We start from the raw sequence: 17629 nt of genomic DNA on the forward strand, positions 1-17629 counted from the left end.
CTGTGTTCCCAAGTCCACTGAGGTGGCATCATGGGCGTTTCATATTCATGAGCTGCTGCGACACTGTGTCCCCTCATTTACAAAGAGCCGTGTTCAGCAAATTCTGTCCCTGTGGACACTCCATGCATTTCATGGTCTTGTCAGAGAGACATCAAACGCTCCAGTAACCAAATACCAGAAAATGGCTTTAATTAGTGGATCTCAATCGTATAAATAATATTTTTTTCTAAGTGAAAAAATGGAGGATTTTTTTAAAGGGAGAAGAAAAGTGGAGAGCGATGGGCAACAGGCTTCAAACACCCGAAGGAACAAGGGAAAGAGATGGTCTCAGAGGAGCTCCTGGCCCCCTGTGCTCCCTGGATCGGGGTTCCAGGGCAAAACTGCGTCTGCAGGTCCTGAGCGGTTCTGCTTTATGAGGACGGATCCTTGGCGATTTCCCCTGATCCTGCCCATCCAGCCTGCACGCACTCCTGGGAGGGGAGGAGAGAGGCAGCGGACACGGAGGGGAGAATGGGAGAACTGTGGTGATGTTGGCGACGGGGACCCACTGCATAGGGTAAGAAACAGGACTGGCCACGAGCGAAACATGCACAAGCAGGTCCCTGAGGGAGCAAGTGACAGGGATAGAAAGAAATGATACCCCATCCTAAGGTGCCGGCTGCGGGGTGGAGGGGTGGTTCGTCTATGTCCCACATGTTGAGATGCCTCTGTGCTCCTGCTGAACAGACCCCCTCCTCATGCTGCTGTGGAAAGAGGTCACCGACCTTAAGAAGGACATCAAGACACCTGGCTGTTCCCCTCAGCTCTCCTGGCTGATGACAGGTTGGAGAGCACAGCTTGGATTGAGGCCGTTTCTGAGCCCAGCCAGGCCTCAGCGAGGTGTGATGCTGGCTGGGTCGTGAGCAGAGAGGAGGCTGTGCTGAGAATGGTGACTCAGCTCATGGGCTACTAGGGTGTGCGGAGGCCAGGCCTCGTTATATTACCTGCAGAGGGATGTTAGCACATCCCTGGAAGGAGCCACGAATGCAACACCCCAGAATGAGACTTCCCCCATCACCCCGTCAGCATCGACCACGTAAAGGGTCGTCAAGCCGGACTGACCCTTCCGAGCAATTCAAAAGTGGTGCTCCTGGGAGACAAGCACAACCCGACAAGGGTTCTCCATAAGGAGAGACCCCATTCAGCCCGCTGTGTGACCTCTCAGGAACATCGCACACTGGTTACCAACAGCCGAAGGAAACCAAGAACAATGAGCAGGGCCGCTCCCAGCCACCCCGACAGCTCTCGGGGCGCTTTCTGGCAGTTCCAGCTCTGATCTGTAGAGAGGTCTTAGGGACGCAGAGGGGTAAGGGGCTTTAAGTGACGAGGAATGAAGTGCCTGGAAGGAATGGAAACTGAGGGACTCTCGCTCTCTTCAGTAAGACCCAAGATGAGCGAAAGGGTATTAATGTGACAGAGAGCGCCAGCAGAAGTGTGTTAGAAACCAGGCATGTCTGATTCTATTTCATCCTCTTCGTGTTATGCTGAAAAAAACAAGACAAACTACACTGCTTTTATTCTCAATCCTTAGGTTTTGTATTTTCCTTATATATATTTATTAAGAAAATGCTCCTTTGATCGGTGCCACCCGTGACACCCCCACATACGGAACGCTTCTGAGCGGTTCCCTCCGCGCAAGGCCACTGCTAGTGACAGCCAGCTGGTTTTGATCACAGCCATTCCGAATCGGATTTTCATAAGATAGATGAGGAGTCTTACTGCTGCTCTCTCTCTTATCAGATGAGAAACAGAGGGGGAGGGGGAGAACGGGTCCCGAGGGGACAGCGCAACAATCAAGGGCTGCCTGGTTCTTTCTCTGTCCCTCCACTGCTGCAATTTTCAAAGGCATTTGCCTTGGGCACTTTTAAATGATGGTGTCTCAATTCTGTAATCATCTTTCAAGAGCTTTCTCTTAAAGGGTCTTTTAGGTAAACCCGGTCCGTCAACCACACTTATGGACTCAGGAATCACATTCCCAGTATGTGTCCTCCCGCGTGTGCGTATACACAGGCGAGGACACACACACACACACCGAACATCTGGGCATTCTCAGACAGCTGGGAGGACCTGAAGCTGGAAAGGAAGACCTACCACTGGGCCCTACCAAGTTCATCTCTCGCCAGGGTAAGAGGGTCCCCATCACCTCTCCACTGGATTTCTGCTATACCTACGCTTTGTTATCTCAGGTTCTTTAGAAACTGATCTCCACATGTCGGAAGGAAAGGCTTCTCCAGCTGAGGTCTAAGGGATGTGCTGAGTCCAACCTCAGATGCACAATCAGGTTCCTTCTTATCTCACCTAAGCGATATCTGGCCATCAGATTTCAAGATGAGTAAGGTACTATGGACACTGACTTGGAGAACACAGTCCCCAGGCCACAACTTGCTGTGGTTTTGGTTACAGAGACTATTTGGAGCAACCCTACAAATCCACCTCTTTTTCTGTTGCAGAGAACACCATACCTCTTCTCTATTCACACCCCATCACTTGAAACGGACATCCTAGGGCGCCAAGCCTCTGTCTTTCTAGTCAAATAAAAATCTAAGGTGTCTAAGATGTCCCCAGGCAGCGGTTCTCATCAATACGGCCCCACCTCCTCTCATCCCTCATCCACCCACTCCCTTCACAGCTATGTGGAGAAGGACCTGTGTCTCTCCCCAAAAGCTGGACCACAGCTTGCAGTCACATCCAGGACAGTCTCACAAAAATAAATGGGATCAGCTTTGTCCTATCCTGATCCTGTCTTTTCTACTCAACCAGGACAGAATCCAAGGAGTTACAGAGTAAATACCCTGATGTCTATAACGATTTTAGGGAGATTTAGCTCTCTTTTAATGTTGTCAGTGCTTACCGTTGGATGATTTATCATTAATCACATGCCTCAAAACAGACTGTGGCATGTCAGGATGCTGACGGAGTTTCTCTGTGTTCCTGCAGGAAGGTGCATACAACCTGCTTCATTCACAACACACGTGCATGCGTGCTGCAAGACTTCCATCTCGTGACCCCATTCTACCTCTTCAGATGGGGACATCCAGTAAGCTGCTCACATGAACAAAGAAAATGGAGCCCCAGAGAGGTCACTGTCAACTGTGTTTTGGGTAGAGATGTTCATGATGGTAAGTTAGAAAAGTCTGGTGTGACACAGAGATTACAGGGGACCTCTAGGGGCCCAGAGCACTGTTCCAGCTCTGCCAGTGGAGCAGGAGGTCTGGCCAACACTCTGGGCTGTGCTCTGCAGCTGGTCCGGGTGAGGCAAGACACCACAGAGGTGACAAAGCAGAACTGCCAAAATCTGCTCCAAGCTTAACTCTGTTTTCAAGCCTCCCTGACACTCTGCCTCTTCAAAAGGCAAGAAGAACACAGCCATACCAGTCTCTACTACATTTGCTGAGTCAAGTAACTCCATCCCACCAATTCCTAGACACCGACGCTGTGATGGTGTATGCCTTTCCCAGGGTAGGGTCATGGGACTGTGAATTACCTCCTTCAAAAAAACAAAACCAAGTCAAAACAACTTCTCTTGCCACATTAAAGAAAGTTCTGGCAAGTTCCATGTAATTTCTCTGGCATCTCACTTGCTCTGGGGACCAGCCTTGGCCAAACCCACATTGGGGAGTAGAGGAGTCAGCCTCTGGGTCCGACTCTACATCTACTAGAGTTCATTTTCCTTTTGCTGCCAGGGATGTGGCTTTAGCTGTCTCTCAAGGAAGATCCGAATCCAGATTCTTGGTGCACAGAACTGTACCTGAGGGTGTACCCAAGTGGGAGTCAGGAGACTTGGATCCCAGATCTGCCCCTTATTGGCCAACCATGTGCAGTTACTTGTCAACTCTGGCCCTGAGTCTCCTTATCACCAAAATGAGGTGCATTCCATCTGTAAGACATCCTTGTTTCTGGGGTGTCCATTGGAATACGTCTTATGATACAATAGTAAAAATAACACCTTACTGTCCCATTTGCCTATAGAAGTCTTTCCAAATGTTCCAGCTATAGACATGGCCTATAGGTAAGCATGCCAAGTCTTTGGCTTAGAGAACCATTATATAGAAAAGATCGCTTTCTATACTGCAATGAACCTGCACAGATTTCACCTGTGGCTCATGATGACCTCGGCTCAGTGTTCACACCATGGTCCGACACCTGTGGCTAGGGCTCTCTGATGTCCCATGTGGCCTTCTGAGTGTCCCATGTCTGTGATGTCAATTTGTTTCCTCAGCTTTGTCTCCAAGGATGGGGCTGGTGGGGAGCTCCAACCATAGCACTCCAGAGCCCAGAGGTGCCCTGTGGGGTCTCTGTTCTTCCAAACTTCCCCAAATCCCTGGTACTCACGCTGCCACCTGCAGAAGCCCAGTGACCCTCTTTCTTCTCACTCTAAAGGAGGCCCTCCCCTCCGCAGGACCCAGAGAGGCACAAGGATTCACTATCTAAAAGCAATCTCGAGGGATTGGATAGAAAAGAAAGCATAAGATGAAAGAGAGGAGTGGTCCAACCTGAAGACTCTGCTTCATGTCACAGAGCTTTAAAGACCTGGTCTCTTTGGCATTTCTCTACTCAGCCCGGGTGTTACTGACAAGACTTCACACGGAGCAGATCAGCAGAGCTGAGGATGGGGGCCAGCAGGTAAACCTGAGAACCGGGAGAGGAGAGCAACCCTGCAACAGGGTGCCGGGAAAATGAGCAGAGGCAAGCTTCCTCGATAAGCAGAGTTGAGAAGCGAACCTAACACTTTGACAGCAAAGAGGAAGGCGGAGAGAGCCAGTGATCAGAGTCACAAAGGCCACATCCAAACTCCAGCTCCACCACTTCCTGGTGGCAACGTGCCGGAGCAGCTCATGCTGGCTTGTCAGAAGCGATGGCTAAATTTTTAGGAATTTCACACGCAGGTGATTAAACATAAACAGTATTAACGATTAATTGTACATCCTTATAATTAAATGAATTATATTAAAAACAAAGGTAATACTCAAAACTTACCACTTCCTAAATTTTACTACATTTCACTTTACCTGTGCTCTTGAAATGATGTGTATCCAATGTACCTGCATCATGGAAATATGATACACTGGCGTGCTACTTACTGGCCATCTCTTCCCAGCCCTGTGGTCCACGATGTCCCTCGGGGAGCTTGAATCCAGCCATAGTGGGAGTATTTACACCACAGAAATCGACAAACACTGCCAGTGAGGACTTTTTCCCCCTGGAGAGCTGGCTGTTAAATATTTACCAGCACATCACTGCTTATTAGCCATGTGACTTTTATGAGTTACTTAACTGAGAAAGGCTTCAATTTCTTCCTCTGTAAAAGGGTGATCATCACAGAATGTCTGCACAGAAATTTTGTGAGGATTAACTGAAGTACTGGAGGTAAAGCAGCACCACAGTGCCTGGCTCTTGGTAAACACTTACAAACATGAATTATCAATACCATTTCCTAGAAGAAGGCCTTCTTCAAATTTCATACCCAATATCCTATACGCAGAATAAAGCCTAACAAAGCACAAGGATGAGAGAGAGGACAGCTAATCCTTGGACCAATGAGTCCCACCCCAGCCCACCCAACACCATCCCTGCTCCTGCTATGGGCATGTTTAGCTAAAAGGAGCTCCCGTGTGTGCCTGTGTCAGGGAAGGGTGGGGAGGCAAAACCTTAACATCTAGTCCTAGTGACTTTGAACTTAGAAAAACATTTGATTTTAAGGAACATGATTTAATTTAAAAAATCTGTGCTGGTTAGGATAATTTTTTAACAAAAAAGGAAAGAGAGGCACAGGAACTAGGTCTGGGTATCATCTGAGAAGTCCTATATGCTGTATAAAGCTTAAGGAAAGAATGTCAACACAATGAAACATTCCTACTAAGCAAGAGAAAAGAATGAGACAATGGGGTTCCAATTCACCTGCACTTAAAGAATTCTTTCCACTCTCTCCGCGTTAAAACTGCTTGGGCTGAGAGTGCCTGCTGTTTGCGGAAAAACGGATAAAGGGTACAGTGGAAGAATCAAGCCGGGAATGAGAAAGAGCCCCAAAGAGAGTTAGAAAGCCCAGAGAGAGAGATGGATGGGGAGAGGGGCGACAGAGTGATACCCCACGACAGACAGCATTTTTCTAATTCCACGGACAGTCTAGCATCTCACATCTCAACCAGCCTCATTGCTTGCCTGTGTTCAGCCACTTTTACCTATTTTCCCCGTTGACATGGATAGAAAATTGAGCAATTACCCTTAAACTTGGAGCTCTCAGATCATCCAGATTGCTACACTTGCAGAATTAAGTCCCCAATTGCCCCTGGCTAGAAGTGGCTCAACTCAGCCTGTCCTTTAGGAATTACACAGTTTGGGGTTGGCCATAGGATTTATTATTCCTAAGGTTTTGAGGTATTCGATTCTGTCAAAACTGGACCCTAGGATGCAAAGAGCACAGCCCTCCTGGTGGGGAGGAGGCATGTCCCAGAGGCAATGGGAACTGCCAGGAGGAGGGAGTTATAATTTCACGCCCAGGCCTGGGTTAGGCCAAGACACAATGGAAAAACGTAACAAAGATCGAATCCTTTGTTAAGCTCCTTTTTTCAGAGACTTTCGACTTTTTAAAGCCACATTTTGGGGGCTCACAAGTTCTTTCTTAACTTGAATTTAGCTCAGAGATAAACTTTTTGAAAGTTTAGTCCATGTCTAACTGTGTTTTCAGAGATTATTTCAATCTGAATACTGTTTATCTTTTTTAAAGATGAAGAATTTCCTTTCTCCCATTTGTTGTGTCTCTCAACGTTCCTCTTTCAAGTTTCGCTTTCTATCCAGAGTTGGGTTTTAGAACTGGAAGAGCCCACACAGGCCTGGAAACACTTCTGGGAGTGTTAGGTAGTTTTAGATAGAAATGAGCACTGGGCAGGGGGAGAGGAAGGGAAAAGGAACAATCCAGAGCACAAGGAACCTGCGCTGTCAATCAGCCAGAGCTCAGGGAACTTGAGTTGTCAATCAATCAATCGCGAAACCAGGATATAAAAACAGGAAAAACAAAGGAGCTGCACCATGTTTCCTCTCTTGGATTGGCCCGCTCCCAATTCTCGGGAATGAACTATCTTTTGCTATTTTTTTACCTCACTAATAGAAATCTTGCTTATATCATGCTTTTTGTCTCTCATCAAAAATTTTTTTTTTCGCATGACTAAGAACCGAGGTAATTCTTATTTCCCTTTTCCCGATAACAGGATCAGAGAGGTGACATGACTTTGCACCTCCTCTCCCAGGGTCCCCCCCAGCTCCTAACTTCCACCCTCCCCTCCACTGGCAACTTCTACTCTTCCTTCAAAGTTGAAGTTTAAAAGTCACTTCTTCAGAATGGCCCCCCACCTCATCACCCAACCCAGATCAGGTCTCCACGTTAGTCCCTCTCATGGCACCCTGTACTCCTCCTTCGGTGGCCCCAACTGCGATGTGTCCTTACTTTTCTAGTTGTGTGACTATTTGTTTAGTCCCCATTTCCCCAACTAGACTGCAAGCCGTGTGATGGCAAGGATTAAGACTTTCGTATAACATCATATCCCCAGTGCCCAGCTCCAAGCATCACACGTAGCAGGGATTCAACATATGGTGGTTAAAGAAATGAATGAATGAATGAATGAATGAATGAATGAATGAATGAATGCCTTGCCCAAAGTCACATGTAGAGACTGGGTTCAATCCTAGTCCAGATCCAATGTTCTTTCTCTAACACCCTATCACCTTCCATGACAGAAGTTTGAAGGCCTTAGGGCCAACCAGAAACTTGATTCCAAGAACAGGAATGGATAATTATGCCACTAAAAAATGGTCATCTGGGTAGGAAAGCTCCATTTTGTCATCCTACAACTGTGGGACCCTGAGGTATCTGGGGATGCTGGCTGTCCATCATTCTCAGCTGTTTTCCATAATCATGAATCCCAGCTTCCCTGAAGCATTGTGTCAGCTTGAGCTGTGAGTGAGTCCACCCAGAATCAGCAAATAAGATGACTGGCAGTCTTCAAGCTTCATTAAAGGCAGTGTATGTGGGGACGTTGAATATCTGTAGTTGAGAATAGACCAGAATCTGGGCTGAGCTCTGCGGAACCAGCTTCTCTTCTGGTTATTGTGAATTCCTTATTCATCCTCCACGTGGAGTCATTCCTCGTGCACATTTTTCTCTATCTCACAGAATCCTATCCAGCTTTCAGGACCCAGTGCAAGTTCTTCCTTCTTTCTGAAGGGCCCTCAGCCCACAGGGATCGCTTCCTCTTTTGACCTTATGGCCCTTAGTAACATCAATCAGCAGTACAGCAACAACCATCTGCTGTCTTTTCCACTCATCACTCTGTTGTCTTAGCCACTTAACTCTTGTAAAGCTTTCCATCTTTCATGTCTTGTCTCCCCAACAAAATCCTGTGTTCCTTTGCAGCAGAGCCCTCCAAGGTCTTATGAAGGATTTGCAAATCACTTCCCAGAGGCCTAATCCAACTTGCAGATGCATTTTGTTCCGTTCATAGTGATGTTTAACAATTCTGTCATTTTTTTGAAATATGAATTTGAAAACTTTCAGGCCATGGCATCTCCCCTCTGGGTTCACCACAGGCCCTAACATTCTTTATAGTCATAAACTTCTGCTGTTTCATGTGTTTACATTACGTGCCTGGCCCCCAAAAACATTTGAGCTTATAGCCTGCCTTGCTTGCAAATAATCCCATTGCAATACATTAGGTTAAGCAGCAGATCCCCAAACCACCTCGACATGGCACTCACTCTCCGCTTCTCATTCTAAAAACACACCTGCTCTCAACAGCTCCATCCTTCTTTTGTTTTCTGTCCTCTTCCCTCAGAAGCCTGAGGCATCAATGGAGGGAGGAAGTGCTTCTCTTGTCTCCCTCCACATCTGCTCCAGGGAAGAAGGAGTGATGTGTGTCAAGAGCGAAGTTAGGGAGGCTGAATGCTGAGAAATGTATCTCGAGAGACATGGCTCCTCAAAGTTTTCTATAAGAGTTGAGGAGGCAAGAAAGCAGGGCAGTTCTCACTAGATTGAGGCTCCTGGACGGCCATGGCTGTCTGCCTCATCACCAGCTCCAGCATCAGAGCAGCACTGGCTTTCCTCAACGAAAGCTCACCTCCAAGGAGATGGGAGCAGGCCACCTGCCTGGCGGGTGCCCTGGACCTCGGCTCCTCATTTCTACTCGCTGAGATTCATCATCTCCTTTGAGACTGCTTGCCAATCACCCACCCCTACCAAGCACCAGGAGAAGAGCAGCCCCTTTCCACATGATAATGCTTCTCATGGATGACCTCAAAGAACCTGAATGTGATTTTACTAAGGGACCCAGCTGGCTCCCTTACAGGTGGCTAGAGATCTGTTTAATGTCACTACTGAATGAGCGACCATGGATGGTTTAGGGCAGTCATTCATGGAGTCTCCCCACCCACTGGTTATTCTGAGTTCAAAGGAGCAGCCTTCACTAGCCAACCAAGTAATTCCCTGAGCAAAGATAATTCTGGAAACTGGTTATATGTAACATGATTCCTACTGCATAATGGATTCTAAACATTCACATATAGTGAAATGGACTAAGTTGAGTGTGAAGTGTAACATATGAACTGGTTTTCCATTAAAGGACTCAGGCACAACTGCATGGAAAACAGATTTATGCCAGGAAGGAGGCATCCTTCCTAGAAGGTAACAGCAAGTGCACTCTCTGACAAGAGAGGATTTTATGCTTCAAACCCCCAGAGCCAAAATAAAGGCCAAATCACAAATTTCACATTCCAAGTTTATGAAGGGGAAAGGAATACTAGAGGTATTCTCTGAAAATAGATAACTTTCTTCTCTCCTTCGTTAATGAAATTGTATTAAGCATCCTATCAATCATGCTAGCATTCTATCTTACACACCTGGGAGCTGACATTAACACAATCAGCCTGTGCAAGGAGATGCCAACATGGCAGAGGGTTGGACCATTTGTTACAGACCAGAGGTCAAGAGCAAGGACTTGGGGGCCAAGATCTGCATTCAAATTCTGGCGCTGGGCTGAGCTGCACTGGTGATAGAATGGTGAGCACAGCTGCCTTCCAAATCCTGGCGCTGTCATTTGCTAGTTGTGTGACCTCTGGCAAGGTTACCTTTCTTCACCTTAGTCTGCTCATCTTTAAAATAGGGATAATGAACAATCAAAATGTCTTTCAACAGGTGAATACATATCTAAAATGTGGTATGTCCATACAATGGAAAATTGTCAATAAAAATGAGCAAGGTTAATGATACCTGCAACAACCGGACTCAATCTTTTTTTTTTTTTTTTTCAAATTTCATGGTTTTTTATAAAGTTTTTATTTATTTATTTATTTATTTTTGCAGGGGGGAGGTAATTAAGTTATTTATTTATTTATTTGATTTTTCAGCGGAGGCACTGGGGATTGAACTCAGGACCTCAGGCATGCTAGGCATGCTCTCTACTGCTTGAGCTGTACCCTCCCCCCCGAAACCGGGCTAAATCTTAACATCATTCCACTGTGTGAAAAAAGCCAGACACAAAAGCACACATACATATCATTCAATGTATATAAAATTCTAGAAAATGCAACCACTCTAGATCAGTAGTTGCCTGGACACAGGGGCAGAGGAAGGATGGACTGGAAAAGTGGCATGAGAAACTTCCAGGGGCGATGGAAATGTTCCGTATATTGATGGTGGTGGCAGCTTCCCAGGGTATATACAGCTATAAAAATGTTCAAACTGTGCACTTTAAATGGATGCAGTTTAATGTGCATAAATTAGACCTCAATAAAATTGATTTTAAAAACTTTCCTACAGATTTGTTTTGGGGGGGGGCAGTAAAATAGGCTTAGTAGCCAGCACACAGTAAGTGTTTGGGTGATGGTGATAGCCATGATGTTGGTGGATGCCACGGTATGAGAGCAGAGTATTCCCTTGAGAGTCAGAAGACCAGAGCTCCCCTTTGAGTCCTGCTATTTTGTATAAAAACCTCTAAGTCTCAATCTCTTCACATGTCAAGTGGCAGGTTTGGACAAGATGGCCTATAGAGTGGCTTAAAGATGCAAAAGTTTGATTCTAATGTGATGATGCCACAGCGGCCACCAACACAACCTTCTGATAGTGCGTCTATGATGTGTGTAAACTTCAGTACTCACAGGATTGTGCTAGACATTTAACAGTTGATCCTTGAAATGCAGCACTTTCACACGCTGAAAAAACTGGAGAAGGCAGGACTTCAGAAGTCCTTTGAGGGGGGCTGGCAAGAAGTCCGAGGTAGGATGGGGAGAGGCGTGGAGAAGACCAGTTGAGGTGACCTTCTGTGGACCATGAATTTAATCCACGCCACAATGTCCGAGCACACTGCGTCTCAACCATTTAACCGCTTTGTTCACGTCTAGTAGGGACCCTGCCTCCTTGAGTCCATTGGCACATCCTCCTGGGTGGTTACCCTGCTGCCCCACGCAACCAGTGGCTGAAGCCACAGACAGTTTGTGAGGACAGGTGGACCAGAAGTGGTGGCAGCAGACACCAACACGGAGCATCAGAGCTGCCAGTGCAGCCCTGGCAGAGGGCATCCAGGTACGTGTCTGGGAACACAGACTCCGGGAACAGAAGTGCAGGAAATCCTTACCAAACAGAGTCACTGGGAGTCACCAGTGGGTGGAGAAGTTGGACACTGAGAGGAGATTAATGGGTAGAGCTAAGGAGGAATATGTGGCAGAGAGAAATGAACTTGTCAATAAGAGATAATGAAGGAGCAAAGAAAAGTGCTCACAGATGATGGGAGCAGGCTTATAGCCCTAACTCTTAGAGTGTAGACTGGACTCCTGACCCCCAGTGACTACCTTTCTCCCTTAAAACCCCCTTCAAATGAGATGAGGCAGAAGTACTCCCCTCCTCCCAGGCCTCAGTCCTGGCTTTGGAGGTACCAGAGCAGGGTTGTCAAACTTCAGTGTGCAAAATCCTCAACCAGAGAGCTTACAGAAATTAATGCAGATCCCTGGGCCCCAACTCCAGCTTCTGCTTTGTGGGAGGCCTGGGAATCTGTATTTTAACCACCATCCCAGAATATTTCATGAATGTCGTCTATGACCCTCGCCCTAACCCTGTGAGGTAGCTAAAGCACAGGGAATTGTCCACATTCTGCAGATTTAATTCTCTCCTGCACTGTGCAGTCACATGCAAAGCTTAGTTAATAGAAGGTTTTGGGACTCCACTTCTAGCCATGAGAGACTAACTGGAACCAGACTTGCCTTCCTGCTATGAACAATTAGAAAACTAAGAAAATATAAGACATAACTGTTGTCACACAGTGGACAAGCTGTAGCACAGAACTGTGTTCCCAAGGGAAGGGAAACAAATGAAGTGGGCCCTGCAGTCACCCTGGCTTCTGCCTAGAGGTGCTTCCTGGACACTGGCACAGGGATGGGGACCCCCAAGTGGAGCACGGGAAAGTCTGGCTGCGTTGAGGATACAGATGTCAAAGTTTAGGGGCTAAGGTGGCTGAAATTTGGGAAGCAACCTAAGTGTCCATCAATAAATGGATGGATAAAGAAGATATGTGTGTATATACACAGTGGAATATTACTCAGCCATAAAAAACATGAAATCTTGCCATTTGTGACAACATGTATGGGCCTAGAGGGTACTATGCTGAGTGAAGTAAGTCAGAGAAAGACAAACACCGTTATGATCTCACTTATATGTGGAATCTAAAAAACAAAACAAACAAAAACAGTCTCATAGATACAGAGAATAAACAGGTGGTTGCCAAAGCAGGGTGGGGTGGGATGACATAGGTGAAGGGGATTAAGAAGGACAAACCTCCAGTTTAAAATAAATAAGCCATGGAGAAGTAGCACACAGTGTAAGGAATATGGTCAATAAAACTGTAGTAACTTGTATGGGGACAGATGGTTACTGGACTTATTGTGGTGATCATTTTATTAATACATGCGAATGTGAAGTCACTAGGTAGTACACCCAATACCAACATAATATTGTACATCTACTATATTTCAATTAAAAAAAAAGAAAAGAAACAATGGCTACAATTCTCTGAATCTGATGAAAACCATAAATCCACTGACTCAGGCAGTTTAAGCGGGATAAACACAAAGTAAATCACACCAAGGCACATCATAACCAGACTGCTGAAAATAACTGATAAGGGAAAACCAGTCTTAAAAGCAGCCAGAGGAGAAAAAGACACTGCACACAGGGAAGCAAGGATGCCCACTGACTTCTCATTGGACACAGTGCAAGTCAGAGGACAATGAAACAGGAATCTAAAACGCTAAAAGAAAAAAGAGTTGTCAGCCCAGAACTCTATATCTGGTGAAAAGTAAAAACATTTTCAGACAAACAAGGCTGAGACAATTCATTGTCAGAGGACCTCCTCTATAAAAAATGTTAAATGTAGTGCTTCGGGCACAAGGAAAAGGATACCAGATAGAAAATGAGTTCCACACAAAGGAATGGAGTGTGGAAATGGTAAATATGTGGGTTAAAAAAGAGGCTTTGATCCTTTAGGTCCCAGATATAATCTCCCTGCTAGTAGGTTTCTCGTAAAAAGTACACACACACTTTATCTTTTCTTTTGAGTTTTGAACACAGGCTTCAGCTGTGACGTGGCTGCTGGCCGGTTAGAACTGTTTCTCCCTAGTTTACATGGTCAGCCTCTACTCATGGCTACTATGTGTCATACGCTGGAGATGCAAAGATAAGTAACCCACAGTGTCCACCATTATTAGAGCCTGGTGGGAAGAACGATCAAGCCAACAAGCGTTAACACGTGACAGTCACTTAGCTATCGTGACCGTGAGCAACTTAACCCTTCTCACTATAAAATGGGGAAGAAAATAAGATTAAATTAAAAAAATAAATAAAATAAAATAGGGATGATAACAGCACTATCTCATAGGGTTGTTGTGAAGACTACATGCTTTAACATCTATAAGCGGGTAGAAGAGTGCCTGAGGTGTAATGAGCACCTACTAAGTATCAGCTGTTGGCACTGTGGTGGTGGTTGTCATGACACAGGTTTGCCCGGGGGGTTGCAGAAGCAGAGAAAGAACACCTGAGTCAGACAGGGAGCGAGATGGGAAGAGGACATTTCAGAGGAGGTGATGCTTCAGCTGAGTTATGAAGGACAAGGAGAGCTGGTGGACAAAGAAGGGAGTAAGATACTCTGGGCAGAGGCAGCATCACTTTGCAAGGCACAGAAACACAAAACAACGGGCCAGGTTGAGGCCACTGGGGGTGTTTCCAGCAAAGCCGCAGCAAATGGTGCCTTAGCTATACCCCAGGAAATGCTCTGGGCCGTCTCTGGAAGCCCTTTTGACTTCCTCCAAGGGCATCTTACCTCCTTCGTCATCCAATCCATCCAGGCTCTGCTGTCTGAGGCGGTGACTGCCCCCAAAAAGAAGGAAAAAAAAGCAGAAAATGAGTTTTAAATACAGAAAAAAAAATACCCACATTTTTATTGTATCCATTCTTTCTCCTAGATGAAGATGTCTCTGGACCCACTTTCCTCCACCAACGTGGTCAGACCTAATCAGGCGGCTGGGTCTGCCGTGTATGGCCGCACAGGACACGTGGTGCACCACTCCACTGGCAGCATCACTTGGACCACGATATGATGCCCCGCCCACCCTGCAGGTGTGGTGTGAGATTCGGTGGCCCTCACTTTACACTCCGTCTTTACCTAGAAACCCTCCTGCTTTCTTTCTGACCTAAGTCTTAGGCGAAGGCTAGGTTACAAGGCTGGCGTGGCTTCCACCCATCTGTACTGATAAAGCAGAACTCATGGACCAGTACTCTGGTACCTGAACAAACAATTCTAAGAACCACATGGTGGGAGACATGATATAACGTCAACCCAGAGTCCAGCCCTCAGTTGAGGAAGCAGCATTAACCAAACCCTTGACTCAGTGTTCCTGACTCCAGCCCCAGACCACAGCCAGATCCATACTGTCTGTTTTTGAATGCTGTGTTCAGCAAAAGCTGAACAGATCAGGACCACCCAGACTGCACTGTCGACCAGGGTCACCATAGAATACCACAGGAACACTGGAAACATACTCTTCTATTTCCTCAGAAGCCCTCCTTCCTGACCTGAAAAAAAGAAAGACAAGGTTGATGAGAACCTGCCAGTCTCATGCACTGGTGTGGTATGTTAGAGAGGGGGTCTCAAAAGTGGGGACAAATTAGCATATCCCAAGTACTTTATTTGTCTGGATTCCTCTTTATAGACCAAGGTCCAAAATCACTGTGATAAAATTACAGTAATGCCTTCTTATCACCTGATTTCAGCATGACTCCAAGTGAAATCATTGAGCTTAAGTGCAAGTTGAACAAGAACCTCAAAACTCAAAAGGGCATAGATGATATGGTGCCTTCCTTTCCTTCAACAAGTAACTGATCAATTTACAGAGCGCTTTCTTAGGACTAAGGCCTCGGGTCTGATTTGGAGTTGCTGTGTTAAGATGTGCAGCTTCCCTCGAGCAAAAGGGGACAAACTAGTCACGCAGTTCAGCCTGCAGGTTCGGGGCTTGAGTTTCTGTATCCTCCACACAAAGGGCCTGAAGACCTGTGAGTGACGGTGGGCGAGTAGTGCCCTCAAGACGTTCCACGAGCAGGACGCCTGTTCACACAGATGCTTATGAGGCACTGGTTCTCAAACCTCCACATGTGTAAGAACCATCTGGAAAGGTTGTTAAGACATTCAGATTCTGGATCTGGTGGCCAGAGACTTCTGGATCAGCTGGTCTGGGGGCGGGGAGCCCAGGAATATGCATCTTAAACACATTCCTGGCAAATCTAATCCAAGTCGGTCACTAAATACTGATCCTGCTGACGACTGTTAAAGTTGGGTGTGGGGTCCACGGAGATGACTTTTCTGTAGGTCTGAAAATTTCCCCAAACACAGAATGTTTGTTTTCGGCTTTTTATGAATTCTTTTAAATCAGAAATCAATCACCATGATGAGCAGGGGCAAAGGTTGGGCCACGTCATAATGGCCTGAAGGCAGGAGACCTGTGAGCTACATCGAAACCAACCAGCAATTCCTACAAAATACAAATACTTCCTCCCAAGAGTGAATCACAAATTAAGCCCAAGTCTAAATAGACTATGAAATGTAAACCATAACTGCACAGGGAGGAAGGAAGGAAGGAAGGAAGGGAGGGAGGGAATAAACTTTCGCCGAAGTCGGGGTATGGGGTGGGGGGGAGGAGGATGGGTAGGTAAAGCAGGAAGGACAGGATGGAACAACTCAGGGGGCCTCCCAGGTTGCAGTGTTTGATTCTCAAAAGGCCAAGTAAAGAGACAGAGCCACTAGGGGCGGGAGGGTGAGCGGGACTTTCGGAGGCAGCAGGAGGGCACGAAGGTGAATTGCATTGGGTGCCAGGGTGTCCCCACTGTGGTGATGTCGGATGATGCAGGTTTCTGCTAAGTCAAAGCAACCCTAAATGCAGGGCCAAGGCTGCCAACAAAGCTGCCTCTGTCCGTGCGGGAGGAAGGAAGGCTCTGCTCCTGGCTCATGTGCTCCCGGGACCACGGCCTCTAAGTGTCCCGGCGGAGCTGAACTCTAGGAATCCACTGTCCGAATGACCCAGTCATGTGTCACCAACAGTGGAAGGGCTTGGATGGAAACCGAGATCAGAGAACAACATGATTTGAGAGGCTGGGGAGCCGAGGCCTGCGCCTTCGAGTTCTACAGAAGAGGCGGATCTGTCTCTGATCACCCTCAGGAGTTACGACAGAATTGTTCATTCCTAAGCCAGGTGCCATGGCCAAAAGTAGCAGTGATTTTGTCTGAAGGAAATAATGATAATGCCACTCTTTGGGGGAAGGCTGATTAATTGCCATTTATCCACTCGTCATCTAAAAACGGGCCGAGCTCCATATTCAGCGTACTTGCTGCTCAGCCCACATCCTGCTCGCTCTCACTCCAGGAGGGCCAAGGACTCTCGAATCTCACTGCCACCCACAGGAAGGAGCAAGATCAAGAGCGAGCCCTCAAGGATGGAGGGCAGGGATGCCATCAGGTGGCGTTCTGTCTGCCTGTCTCTCCCTTTCTCAATCTCTCTGCCAGCAGTAGCGGGTTCTGGGCGCGCCTTCTGCTCCAGAGATGGAAAGCCCAGCGGGAATGTGGATGGGGCCCGGGAGGAACGGCATGAAACACTCTGCCTCTGAACCAGCGGCCACTTCTGGGCCATACCCAGCTTGCAGATGAGTCTGGGCTGCACCACACAGCCGCTTATTTTGGTTTGGTTTAATTTTTCTTCTGTTTTACCGTAAATTTTTTGTCCAAATTGAGTGATTTTATACAAGAATCCAGATTTCTGAATTCTTCAAATACAAACCCCAGTAACACTGGGCCTACACTCCCATGTGGAAAACAGGGAAGGTCGGCTACGGCTGCCCCTCCCCTTCCCCCCGGCCACCATGAGCCTCCCTGGCGCTGGGGTCCAGTGCTAGCTCTTGATCACTGAATCCACTCTGCTGGTTTTTGTATAGAAGTTAAGAGGCAAGTGAAGGATTTCCTGTAGCCATGCAGCTGCCCAAAGTCACAAAGCAAAGGGAAGTGGGCAGCATTCT

General features: G+C 46.9%; 1 protein-coding gene across 5 annotated transcripts in view; it reads right to left on the bottom strand.

The window, feature by feature from the left end:
* Positions 1-17629, bottom strand: part of IFT43 (intraflagellar transport 43) — a 91290-nt gene that overhangs the window by 21412 nt on the left and 52249 nt on the right. For all 5 annotated transcript variants that reach the window (XR_012507443.1, XR_006727997.2, XR_006727995.2 and 2 more), the window contains exons 4-5: positions 15110-15142; positions 14391-14437 (exon numbers count right to left, since the gene is read on the bottom strand). Coding sequence is in view for 1 of the 5 variants with exons in the window: in XM_010963194.3 (XP_010961496.1) it covers positions 14391-14437; positions 15110-15142 (80 nt within the window). In the remaining 4 variants the exon portion in view is untranslated. The remainder of the gene's footprint in view (positions 1-14390; positions 14438-15109; positions 15143-17629) is intronic.

This window comes from Camelus bactrianus, chromosome 6 (genome assembly GCF_048773025.1).
Source record: "Camelus bactrianus isolate YW-2024 breed Bactrian camel chromosome 6, ASM4877302v1, whole genome shotgun sequence".
In the NCBI taxonomy this organism is placed as follows: domain Eukaryota; kingdom Metazoa; phylum Chordata; class Mammalia; order Artiodactyla; family Camelidae; genus Camelus; species Camelus bactrianus.